This window comes from Canis lupus, chromosome 8, assembly GCF_048164855.1.
Source record: "Canis lupus baileyi chromosome 8, mCanLup2.hap1, whole genome shotgun sequence".
In the NCBI taxonomy this organism is placed as follows: domain Eukaryota; kingdom Metazoa; phylum Chordata; class Mammalia; order Carnivora; family Canidae; genus Canis; species Canis lupus.
In genome coordinates, this window is record NC_132845.1 from 65,116,687 (window position 1) to 65,129,378 (window position 12,692).

Sequence of the window (12,692 nt, forward strand, 5' to 3'; positions counted from 1 at the left end):
TTAACTCCATGTCAATGATTTAGCAGTCTCCCATCCATATGTAAATACAGGTATTACTTTTTCTCTTCCCAAGCCATTCCTGAGAGTCTTCCGTGGCCACCTGGTCCCCTGTCCCGGGTCCCCTGTCCCTAAATGGTTCAGTGTTCTTACTTCCAGAGAGCAAGGACATTCTCTTCCATATGCATGGTACAATTATCAACTTCCATGAAACCCACCATTGATTTGATACTATCAGCTAATCTACAGCCCATATTCCCATTTTATCAATTGTCCCTAAGATGTCCTTCAGAGCAATTTCTTCCCTGATCCAAGATTCAAACGAAGGCCATTCGTTGCCTGTTGCTGTCACATTTTTTTTTTCAGTCTTTTAATCAGGAACAGTTCTTGGCCTTCCTTTGTCTTGTATGACATCGACAGTTTTAAGAGTCCAGATCAGTTCTGTAAAACGTCCCTCACTTCTAATGGCTCCCCCTGTTTCAAACCCTGAATTGCCTTCTCATTCCTCAGTGTGAAATTCCAAGACCTCATTACTGGCCTTCAGGGACCAGCAGGGTCCCCCTCCTCCCCACCAACTCAACTCCCCACCACTCCCCCCCAACCCCCCCTGCTCCTAGCCGCTCCAGTTCTGGGAGCCCCAGCCCAGACGGACCCTGGGCATTCTCTTTCCTTCACAGCCTGTATCTCTATTTAAAATGATTTCCTTTGCTGATCTGTGTGCTCACTGTCTGGCCTCCACACCAGAATGAAACCCTCCAATAAGAGCAAAGATTTTTGTCTGGTCATCCCCGGATTCCCAGAGCCAGAGCAGTACCTGGCACGCCAGAGGCACTTGGAAATGGTTTGCTGAGTAAATGAACAAGAAAGGAAGCACTTGGATTGACAGCCAAAGAACCGGCAGGCTCAAGAGCCAGGGGACCCGGGGGGGGGGGGGGGGGGGCTCCAGAGTCCAGAACCTCCCCCAGGCCTCCTCCCAGCTAGAGGAGGAAGCACCCAGCAAATCTCCTTTATCTCTGGATCGCATCACTCCACCAGCCAGTCCCACTGATTAATCTCTTTAAATCAATCCCAGTAGGCTGACGGGCTGGATTCCAGAGATAGAGCTGATGGACCCTGGAGAAAGCCCATGGCCCCCTATTGTCCACTGGCCAGTCCAAAGTGCACGGCCTCTCCAACCTGATCCTTGGGTTCCACCCCCCATTCATGTATCTTCCAGGGCCCAGGCAGCCCTGGGAGTGGGGGCAGGGAGAATAAACATCCAAGTACAAAATCCTGCTAATAGGTCTTTAATTGCAGCCTGAGGAGGACCTGAGTCCAGGCCTCCCAACCCCAGAGCCCAGAGGCAAGCCTACCAGGGGCTTGTCACTTACTTGTCCATTTCACTGACCCCGGGGAACATTTAAGGGCTCACACTATAGCAATACTCAAGGTTATGGGAAAAGTAATGGCCAACCAAACCCTGTTTATTTTTTATTTACCTCCTCTTCTGCACAGGAAAGAGCCAAATCCCTCAGCCTAGACCAGTGATGCAGAAGGGCCTCTTCTCCTGGAGACCCTCACTCACGCCAACACCTGCCTGGACCAGCCCAGCCCAGAGCCTCCCAGAAGGGCAACTCTCTCTGCCTAAAATGCTGAATTCACAGGCACTCCCACCCACTCTGCCCTGCAGACTAGAAAGGGGTCCAGAGGTAATCTGGGCCTCTGCCTTGCTGTGTGATCTAGGGCAAAAGACTCAGCCTCTCCGGGCTTCCCAGAACAAAAACAAACAAAGACAGGACCGATAAAGCTGGCCAGACCTAAGTTGCTGACAGCCAAGCAGAAGAAGCGTCTGAAAGAGAAAATTTAGCACCTGCACCCAGCAAAGAAAGAGGGGGAGGGGTGTGGGCTGAGGAATTTGTAATCCACCCTGCCCAAGCAGTGAATGGGAAGCAGCTCTCTACCTCCTGGCTAATGGGATTAGCACAGGGCTGGGCTCTGGGCGTTGGCCTAGGGTCCAGGGTCTCCAAGTGGCCACTCATGTTGGGGAAAGCAAGGGGCAGCACCAGCTGGCCTGCAACCCTTCCTAACCAGGTGAGCACAGGCCGGCCAGCATTTCCCAGCGCTTCCCGAGCCTGCCTGCTACTTCCTTCATGACCTCAGCAGCCAAGCACGCAGAAGTCAGGCAGCTCCTTGGGCAGGAGGCCCAGAAGACAGGCCTCTGCAGCCACCTCCAGCTGGACTTCCTCCTCCTGCCTGCTGCAGTAGAGGTGCTTCACCTCTCCGGCCTCAGCCTCCCCATCTACCTAATGGGTGTTAGGCAGTCTGCCCACTGCAGCTAAATTCAGCAGAGCCCTGGCTCACTGCAAGCAGGCAGAGGCACCCATTGATTGGGGCTGTTTTCACTGCTTCTCATTAGGGCATTTGGCGCCTGTTAGGCAGGAACCAGACTAGAGATGGGGTGCCGTCTCCCCTGATCTGGGAAGGCAGAAGGCCAGGGAAGGCCCTGCCAGCCAGGAAGACCCAGGCTGTGACTCTCAGGCCCCAAAACTCCGCCACCACCCTGGGCCGGCCTGAGTGACCGGATGAGCTCAAAAGACACGCAAACCGGAAAATTCCCGCGGCCTCTGGGGGCAACCAAAAGGGGATGGTACAAGCGGGCCTTTGCATCCCCAGGGTCGCCCCCAACCCCTCCTTTAGTATCCCGGCACCTCTCCAGTGCCCACAGTGCACCATTTGAGAAAAAAACCAGAGTCCTGGTCATGGCCCCCTGGGCAGAATGTGGGCCGGGTACAGGAAGGACCCCGCGCACCCCAGGCCAGGACCAGGTTCCCGCGCTCCCGGGGCTGGGGATGTCTGTGCTGGCTGCCCCGAATGTGCCCCTCCCCGGCCGGCGCTTCACAAAAGGCCCTTTGTCCCGCCGAGCCCCGGGACGCCGGTTCCTGAAAAGTTCCATGAGAAAAATCAAAGAGAGGCAAACACCTCTCTCGAGCCGGCCTCGCTGGAGAAGGCAAGGACCCGTGCGACCCGGCCAGGGCGGCGGGAGGTGTCCCTCCCCAGGCCGCGGGGAGAGCCGGCGGCTCCCGCAGAAATCGCAGGAGTCCGGCCGACACTCTGGAACAGGAGAGGTGGATTTTTTTAAGTGAAGCGTGGGACGCCAGGCCAAGCAGCCGGGCGCGGCCGGGAGGAGGGAGCGGGTATCCTGGAGGTCGCCGCGCTTCCCTTCCCACCCTGCTCTACCGGAGCGGCCGCAGCCCGCCCGGGACAAGCCTCTCCCAACCCGGATGCCGTCCCCACCGGCCTCGGTGGCCCCCCTTGGGAAAGGACGGAGGCCTGCGGGCCCTCTCTGCCACCTCCTGCGCACGGGTCCATGTGAGACCTCAGGCTTTCCGTGCGCCGCTCGGGGCCGGCCAGGTCGGCTCCTGACTCCGCGGATGGCTGCGGCCCCGGCTCTGCGCCCCGCCGCGCTGCGCGCCCGCCCGCCCGCCCGCCGGAGAACGCGGGGTTCCCGGGGCCGGGGTTTAAGTCCCGGGACAGGTGCTCTCCTCTCTCGCGGCCAGGGAGGGGGTCCCCGGGACGCCGAGATGTCCGTCCTCCCCACAGCCCCGGCTCTGGGGCCGGCCGGAGCCCCCCCACCCCCACCCCGCCCTGTGCGAGCGAAGGAGCCAGGAACGGACCGGGGCCCAACGGCGCCGCCGCGCAAGGGCGTTAGCCAAGAAAACGATTGAAGCTCGGGGAACGGATGTCTCAAAGGGTGTGGGGCTGGCTTCTTTTCTTGCCCAGATTTTGAACACCCCAGCCTGGGCTGGAGCCGCAGGGGCCCCGGGGTCGGAATTACTACCGGCCTCGGGTTTCGGCAGATGCGTGTGCTCCGAGAGGGCACTGGCGCGCCGGGGGAAGCAGCCGAGCCGCGCGCCCCTCTCCGCCGCGCCCGGGGGTCCCCCCGCCCTGGGAGCTGAGCCTACCCGCACTCCCGTGGCCCTGCCAAGGGGAAGGGAGGTGCCGCGTCCCTGCCGAGAACGCCCAGGAACAGGCCGAGTAGGTTTTCCCCGGGCCTCCCTCCCCAGGGTCCCAGGAGGGGGCGGCCAAGGCGCAGGGCACTTACCCGGGTGCGGGTGGAGATTGAGGCCGGCCATGTACTTCCCGGGCGGCAACGGGCCGGGCAAGCCAGAAGCGGGCAGGCGTCCGGCCGCAGCGGTGCCCACGCGGTGGCTGTCCATGGCCAGGCCAGACAGCAGCGGCGGCGGGGGGCCGTGCACGGACCGCGGGGGCCCGAAGTCTCGGCCATCCATCCTCCGCGGGAGTGCCGCAGCCAGCCCCCCACCCGGCCCGCGGGCCTCGCTCAGTGGGACCTAAAAGTTCGGCCTCGGCGTAGTCCCAGAGTCCTCGGGCGGCGGGGGCTCCGCGGCGTGCATGGCGGCGGCGGCCAGCGGGGCTTGCGCTCTGCGGCGGGCCCGCGGCCCGGGGCGCACAGGCGGCCGGCGGTGGGGCCCCTCCGGGCGGCCAGGCGGAGCTGCGCGAGGCGGCGCACACGGCGTCTTGGCGGGGAGAGGAGACGGGCCGCGGAAGAAACAGGATTGGGGGGGGAGAAAAAAAGAGGGAGGGGGGAAAACAAAGTTTCAGAAAGTCGCCTTGCCGTTCGCGGTCGGGGACGGCGGATCGGGTGGCCAGAAATGAAATCGGGGGTCACCCCTTTTCCATAAAAAGTACGAAATCCATGCTCTTTCCTCCGGCGGCCTCGCGCTCCCGGGGACCCGGCTCGGGAAGTGGCCTGTGGCGCGCTGCGCCCCAGCCCAGACTGGCTCGGCGGCTCCCGGGTCCCCTCCCGAAACCCGGGAAGGCCCCTCAGCCGCGCCCGGACGGCGCAAACACAAAACCTCCCCAGTGGGATTGATTCCTGGGCGTCACATGCTCCGGGGCTTCAACCCGTGAAACCTTTCCATGGGCGCTTCGAAATGTCTCCCTCAACACTGTGTCACTATCTGATCCGGAAAGTTTAATATTTAACCTTTTTGGCCGCTGGTCTGCCTTTTTTTTTTTTTTTTTTTTTTCTTTTTTGAGTCTGTTTTCCCCTAAGCTCGCCCTGAGCCGCCAATTAGTGTTGGGGTTTTTGTTGTTGTTTTTGTTGTTGTTGTTTTGGGGTTTTTCTTTTCTTTTCTTTTCTTTTTTCTCTAGAGAGTGCCAAGCCTGTTTATTCTTTTTTAAAGAGGCTCGTGCCTCCTCCTGCCGCCCCCCTTGGGCACGGTGAGTCGCAGAGTCTGAGTCCGAGGACTCGAGACGTGGCACTCTCTCCCGAGGACTGGAAAGAATCCTTCAAAACAAGCTTTGGTTTCATTTTCCAACGCCTTGGCCTGAGAATCCTGCGGCCCGAAGACGTGGCCTGGCGCGGGGGGTTTGGGGGAAGGGGGGCGGCCAGAGGGGAAGCAAGGGGCTGGAGGGTCTTGCTCCTACCCTAGCTTCCCCCACCACCACCACCACCCAACCCCAAAAATAACCTACAAAGAAAACCTTCGCAGCGCGGGCGGACCAAGGGGCGCCTCCCCCAGCGTTGGATAAATCCCCCTGTAGTTCCAGTTTAAAGCTGTTTGTTTAAAAGATTTGTCGTTTGCCGATTCCCATGGGGGCGGGAGGGGGGTCTCGGAGCCAACCCTGCCCTCGCTCTCCGTCTGCCCGCGGCAGCTCGGGTTCCTGATTCCGGGAGGCCCGGGCGCTCCTAGAGCCACCGATCCACGCCAAAGCCACCGGCTCCCGGGTGCCCGCCCCGCGCCGTGAGCCCCGCGCCCGGCGCCCAGCCCCCCGAGCTGCAGACCCCCCGGCCTCTTTCTCCACCCGCCCTCCCCAACTTCGCTAAGGGTGCTTATTTTAACCCGGTTTTGGTTACAAACACCCCCTTCCCTCCCTCCCTCGCTCACTCCCATCAGGCTCTGGTTACCAGATCCGCGTTTACTTTGGAAAAAATCTAAGATCGCCACATCCGAGGATACATGTCTTAAAGGAGGCGATGAGCTTTCCGTGATTTTTTTTTTTTAATGTTCTTTGTGTAGCTTTCTTTTAAAAGGTAGGGCTTCGGAGCATGCCCCGACGCCCCACTTTGGGGAAGTCGAGGTGGAGGCCCCCGGAACACCCTCGCTCTGGTGGAGAAGCTGGCTCGGCCATCTGCGGGCTCCACTGCGTTCTCTCTACTTTTCTCCCCCCTCTTATATGCAGTTAAAATGGCTGAATTCCGGCTTTTAATTAAAAACAGCCTATAATCGAAAACGTCTCGGCGTCCCCGGCTCCCCCGCCGCCTGCCAGGAACCCAGAAGGGAACCGACGCCCCTCAGCCCGGCTGGGCGGGCTGGATCCGGGCTGAGGACTCAGGTGGGCGCCCGAGGCGCCGCGGCCCGCCCCCGCCCTCCCCAGGGCGCCCTCACCGCACCGCCGCGGACCCCCGATCCCGTTCGTGGGGCCCGGACAGCTGCGGGGATCCCCCCGCGCACCCCGAGGGGGAGGCGGGCTAGGGGGTCAGCTGGAGAAGTTTGGAGACCGTCGTGCCCGGGCAGGGACTGACGCGCGGCCCGGCGGCGTACCTGGCGCGGCGGGGCTCCCGGCTCCGGGCTCCGGTGACGGCGACTCCGGCGGTGGCCCCGACTCCCGGCGCGGCTAGGCGCCCGTGCTGCCCGCCATCCCGCGGCTGCTGCTCCCCTTCGCCACCCGCAGCCGCCTCACACTTTTTGCCCGCCTTTCCTTTTTTTGGTAGAAAACCGCTCCCCGGGCCGAGCGCTCGGCGCGCCAACTCCTCCGCCCTCCCGCGGCCCGGCTCCCGCAGCCCCCGGAAAAGCCAGCTTTCCTCCCGCCGAGCTCCTCGCTTTTTAATAAAATCCAGGTAGCGCCGGTTTAAAGAATCCCAAATCTCCATATACAGCCCGGGATTGGAAAAGGTACATTACACAACCCCCCTTTCAAGTTCCTCTCGCTGGATCTAAAAAAAAAAAAAAAAAAAAAAAAAAAAAAAGCCAGCGGGAGGGGGGAGGGGGCGGCTGGGGGAGGGGAGTACTCTCCAGCGAAGAAACACGCATTGTTCCCGGGCGCCCGCCTCCCCCCCCAGGCCGGCCCCCGGCCTCCACCCATTGGCCGCGCGCACCGCCAATCACGCGCATGTAAACACCTTGGCCCTCAGCCATTCCTATAAAACCAATTACGGACCAAGGGGCTCCAGCAGTTTCCAGGCTCCCCACGGCGGGGCTGAATGATCAAAACTGGTGGTGAGAATTTTTCCCGGCCGTTTCTAGGCAGCCCTCCCCCTCCACCAGCTCGGACCCCCCCTTCCCTCCCTCTCCTCCCTCTTCCTACCCCCTCCCCCGGCGTCTAGGCTGAGTGATCAAAATAGAGGAAGATGGTTGTCGCCGCAATCCAGGGCTTTGCAAGGCGCGGTTTAATGGGCCGCCTGTCAGCTTCCTGCTCGCAGGAGGAGGTGACGAGCCGAGCGAGCCGGGAAGGGCCTGGGGCCCGGCGGGCTGCACCCCGCGCCCGGGCCCCGGCCCCCTCCTACCTCCCCTGGGGCGCGCCTTCCAGAGCGCGCGGTGGAGACGCCGACACAGACAAGGGCTGCTTTTTCCCTTTTTAACTCCCCCTTTTAAAACAAAGCAGCGATTCATGCCTTTTCCCCTAGCAGCGCGGTTGGGTGGGATGGGTAGGCGTGAAGGCAGTCTTCCTAGCCCCGGCCTGCGGGTCCCTCCCTGAAACGCGGTGTCAGATGGTTACTGATTAATATTTTGGAGAGGCCGCGGCGGCGGGTAGCGGGTGAGTCTCTAATCTTCTAAAAGGGGTTCCTATAGAAACGCGCGGGCCGGGGCGCGCCCCCCGCTCGGCCCCGGCCCGGGCTGTGGCGCTCTACGCCGCGCGCCCTTCCCCAAAGCCTTTCTTTGCGTGGGCGCTCCCCTCCCCTTCCCTACCCCCCCCCCCAAAAAAAATCAGAGCAGAAAAAAGGATTAGATCGGCTGAGCGCGAACTGACTCCCTCTCGATTCTGACATTTCAGCCTATTAGCATTTCTCCACGGGGCCTTCTGAAACCTATTAAAGTGTAATATTAAAAACCTCTTGGCTGGGGGCCTCTCTCGCCTTCCATCCGCCGCGCCCCCTCCAGGGAGGGCGAGACCGGGAAAAAAAAAAAAAATCTGTTGAGCTCAGAGGAAGCAGAAGCCAAGCCCAAAAAGTGCTTGGCTGGCCGCGGCGGCCGGAGGGGGAGGGGAGCCCCAATCCCCCAGACTTTGTACTTTTATTTTGCGCTTTCAGCAAAATCCTTTCTGGGTTGAGTCGCCGGGAACTGCCCGCGGCAACGTACTTGGCTGCGGGCGCGAGGACTGCGGACGCGGTCGGAGGGACCGCCCTGGGGCCCCCGCACCCTCTCTCTGCAGCCCCGCAGGGACCCATGCCCGGCTGGGCATTACGTACCCTCAAATGGAAGCTTGGAGGGGCAGAAATCCTTGCCGATCCTGCCTCGGAGAGCTGCCGCGGTGATTAGATTTTAATTAAAACAAGAGAAGCCCGCTCTTTCGCCCCGCGCTGCGGACTCAGCGTTTTCGCATCGCTGGTTCTTTTTTTTTTTTTTTTTTTTTTTTTTTTATCCATTTTTAAGCAACTTTTCTGGAAGGGGGGAAATGAGCTAGTTGGCGCCCGTTCGTTCTATTTTCTTTTCTCCACTTTTAGAAGAAAACGGGGAGGGGGGGAATAGGCTCGGAGAAAGCGAACTGGGGGTGTCTAATTTAATTCCAGTATAAATTTGAGGAAAAAAGTTCAGCCTCTTGAGGGCAGTTTCAAGTTGCCCTTCCTGGAGCCTCTGCGCTGGTTTCGAGGCTGCCCTCTTTTGGAAGCTGGAGCTCCGCAGGGGGAGGAGGGAGGAGTGAGAAGTAAAGAAAGGAACGAAAATAGCCGGAGCCGAGGGGAACAGCGGCGGTGTCCGCGCTTGGAGCGGGGCGCGCAGGTCTCAGTGGCGGCTGGGGCGGCGGGAGGTTCCCGGTGCGGCCCCGGGACGGCCAGGAGCAAAGGCGGAGAGGAGAGGGGGGTTAGAGAAAGGAGGTATTGTGTCTTGTGTGCCTTGGGGGAGGGGATTGACTGCAGAAATAAAATAAATGCAGTTGAGCTGCGCGGGGCTGCTGGAAGCCAAGGCAGGGGAAGGGGCTGTGTGTGGGGGCGCAGCCCCTGTAGGCGCCGAGCATCCTAGAGCGTTATCCGAAGGCCTTTGTGGGTTTCTAATAAGCCCTCCCACGCCTGAGCCCCCAGTGTTTCGCCACCCCCCTGGTTGCCCTCCAATACTCGGAGCCCAGACCCTGATCCCCGACCCCATTATCCCCGCCCTGGATCTGGAATGGGTTTTTTGTGTGGGTTTGTTTTGGGTTGTTTTTTTTTTTTTTATGCTTTTTTTTTTTTTTTTTTCGTATAGCTCAAGCAAAAAATACGTATCTTGAGAAAGTTGAGGTGGGAAATACAAAAGACTTGAGAGTTGGCGGAGGGGGGGAAGCCTATTTTTATAAATGTTTAATGTTTTCACCCCTGGATGCTCCAAGACGCCGTAATTGTGATGGCGGGGTAGGTGTGCCATCAATCATTTAGTTGCTAATAAAAATTCTGCCTTGTTTGCCCTGCATTTGCCAATGGCGTTTGCATTTTTCCAAGTGTGCGCCTTGTCTGCGTGGCGAACCGAGCCTGCATTTCATTAGGGTCGCGGGGCGAGACCCCCTCCCCCAGCCCCTCCTCCCGGGCCTTTGTGGGCCTCCGCCGGGTCGCGCCGCCCTCCCGGCGCACACTCACACCCGCGGCCGCGCCAGTGTCCGCCCGAGCCCGGCCGGGCGCAGGGCCTGGGGACGCGGCGGCGGCTCCCGGGTCCCGGCCGCGGGCTGCGCGCACAGCCTGCCCACGCCGGCTCCGCAAACGCGGGGGGCGCGGGGGCGCCGCGGCCCCGCCGGCCTGTGCGCCCCCCCACCCCTCGCCGCCGGCCCCCGCGCGGCCCGGTGCCCTCGCAGGCGCTGGGTAAACAGCGTCCGGGAGCCATGTTGGGGGGAGGAGGATCCCAGGCCGAGGTGGGCGCAGCCCGGGCGCCTCCCGAGACCCCCGCGGCCCGCGGGGCGCCTCTGGGGCCCCCGTGCCAAGCCTCGGAGGCCTGGGGAAGCACGCCCGCCGCTCCGGCGGCCACACGCGGACGCACAGCCAGGCTGGGGCGCCGTGCACCGCGCGCAGAGGCGGCGCCGGGCCGCGGTGCTCCCGGGTCTGGCCGCCATATTCCGCCCCCACCCCCCCCTCTGTTTACCCGGCGGGATCCGTGGCCAAAAACTGCGTTGACGCAGTGTGTGTATGTGTGTGTTTTGTACTGACTGGGCGGAAAAGCGGCGGCGGCGGCGGGGGGGGCTCCTCGCAACCCAAACCCCTGTTCCCGCAGAGCCCGCCCTGGCCCGCGCTGCCGTCCACGGCCGCCCCGGGCCGCCGGAGCCGAGGCCCTTTGTGTGCTCCCTGCACGCGGCCCGACTGACGAAATTACTCCGCTTTGTCTTAAAACCCAAGACCGGCCAGCGTTGAGCCGGGTGCGCCTTTGTGGCGGCGGCGGGGCCCGGCACCCGCAGCCTGCTCTGCCCTCGTCCGGGCCGACCCCCGCGCTTTCCGGGCCCCTGGTGGTGCTGCCCCCGCGGATACAGGCCCCGTCCCCCGGAGAAAGCTGGCATCCTTCAGGGGGCGAGGGCACCCGGGCCGCCTCCACCCCTCGCGCCCCAAGCCGCCTTTCCCGGCGGGCCCCCGAGCTCCCCGCGCTGTGCCAGCTTCTCGGGGATGGGGCCCCAGCGGCCTCCGGCCCCCTCTGCTGCCCGCTCGGGAAGCCCCGCCGGATCTGGGGCTTAGCAGAGCCAGTTTTCCAGGTCCCGGGTCTGGCAACCAGGGAGCTCCGGCCCGGGCACCGCGAAAACCCGGAGAGGCTGCGCCCGGGACATCCGTCCTCGCCATCCCGTCGCTGCCCCTGGCTCAGCCTCCTTTCGCGCCGAGCGGAGGTTCGGCCGGCCCAGCCAAGAGGGATCCCAACCCTGCAGAAAGACCAGAGACGCGGCGCCGAGGCCCAGACGCCGCCGGGACGAGCGCTCGAGCCGGTGGGCAGAGCCAGGGCTGAAGCGCCAGGCGCGGCCCCAGCGGATCGCAGCGTGTCTCGGCTCCGCCTCCGGCCCTGGCCCCTTTCCCCGGCCCCGGGTCGGGTCTTCCATTCCACTGTTTGGCTCGGAGAGGTCGGAGACGTGCTCGGTGCACAGGGGGCCGGATTCGACCATAAATCTCCATGCGGGACCTCCTTCCCGCTGCTCACCCGCGCGTGCTCCTGGCCGCCTCGCTTCCCGGGCTACGCCGGGGCCCTGCTCTCAGGGTCCGGGCCTGGCGACCCCGAGGCCGGTGCAGGGCTTCCCCATTCACCAAAGGGAGGACCGGACCGGCCCATTCAGTGCCACCACCTTCCAAACCCACCGGCGCTGGACCGCAGGTGGCCTGGGCCTCAGCGGATTGCAGCCAGGGGTGGGGGCACCCAGGCGGGAAACTTCCTCCCAGGAAGGGTCGGTGAGGCTGGAATGGGTACACGGCCACCTGCTTTAGCCCAGCTCCCGTGCCCTTAAGGGGTGACACCGGGGTTAGATCAGGGAGTCTTTTCATAGCTCAGCCAGCCACCCTTCTCTGCAGACCCCCCTTTAATCTGGCGCCGTCCTTCTGCCCTCTATGCTGGTGCACGGTTTAGGGAGGTGGGTGTTTTGTTTTGTTTTGTTTCTTTTTGTTCCTTCTTTTTCCTTTCCTTTCCTTTTTCTTTTTTTTTTTTTTTTCTTTTTTTATTTTTCTTTGGCATGATGAGAACCAAGCGGGGTATCGATGTTAAAGGGCCAGGAGGGTGGGGGCTCATATAGCTCCCCACCCCATGTCAGCCTATCTCTCTCTCTAAGGCCAGGGATACCTCCGACTTTTCGCCTCCCCCACCGCCTGTGGGCACCCCACCAGGCAGTGGCTTGGGCAAAAATAGCCCAACCATTGAGAAAACAGGAATCAGAGGGGTGCTGCTGGCAGCCTGGTAGGGGCAGTGGTCTTTCTACCTGAACAGTTCCTGAGCACCTGGGGGATAGACCCAGAAAGGATGCATTTACAATAATAACGTTTAATGTCACCAGCATCGTGTCTCTTTGCCAGAGGGGCTGGAAACAGGCCTGCACACGTACGGAGCAGCAGCCGCGCCGGCAGAGCGGGGGATCAGGGACCAGCAACTCGGAGCGGTTGTTGCTCTTTGCCTGGGACTTCAGTAGGGCAGCCGGGAAAGGGGGAAGCATGCACCCCCTCGTCGGCGCCACACACACACACACACACACACACACACACACACAACAGTGCCAGTGACACAATTGCAACGGCCAGCCCGTGGCAGATGCCTGAGACGGAAGGTTTGGTAAACCTCGCCCCGCCACGGTCTTAGAGTGGGAGCTTTGGCTCCTTCCTAGAATTTCTAGAAGCCTGTTGGGAGGGAGCGCCGGGCCCGGAGGAATTGGAGCGCTGGGCCCGCCATCGCCGCCCGGAGAGGAGAGGAGAGGGGAGGAGAGGCTGCAGGGCGGCATTCCCGCCGTGCTTCCCCCGGCCCGGCCCCGCCGCGGCGCCCCAGGAAGCGTCTCGGAAAACAAAGCGCTGCGGTTTCAGCCCAAGGTTAAAGTCCACCACGAGCGTGTTTTTTATTTTCCCT

The 12,692-nt window shown here is 62.1% G+C and overlaps 1 protein-coding gene across 4 annotated transcripts in view; it reads right to left on the reverse strand.

Moving 5' to 3' along the window:
• Positions 1-8,698, reverse strand: part of TNRC18 (trinucleotide repeat containing 18) — a 90,035-nt gene extending 81,337 nt beyond the window's left edge. Inside the window, exon 1 of one of the 4 annotated variants that reach the window (XM_072836875.1) lies at positions 8,408-8,698. Coding sequence is in view for 2 of the 4 variants with exons in the window: in XM_072836871.1 (XP_072692972.1) it covers positions 4,079-4,265 (187 nt within the window). In the remaining 2 variants the exon portion in view is untranslated. Of the gene's footprint in view, positions 1-4,078; positions 4,438-6,542; positions 6,969-8,407 lie in introns of those variants that run through there. The other 3 variants (XM_072836874.1, XM_072836871.1, XM_072836873.1) reach the window with 3 other exon arrangements.
• Positions 8,699-12,692: the final 3,994 nt, after the last annotated feature.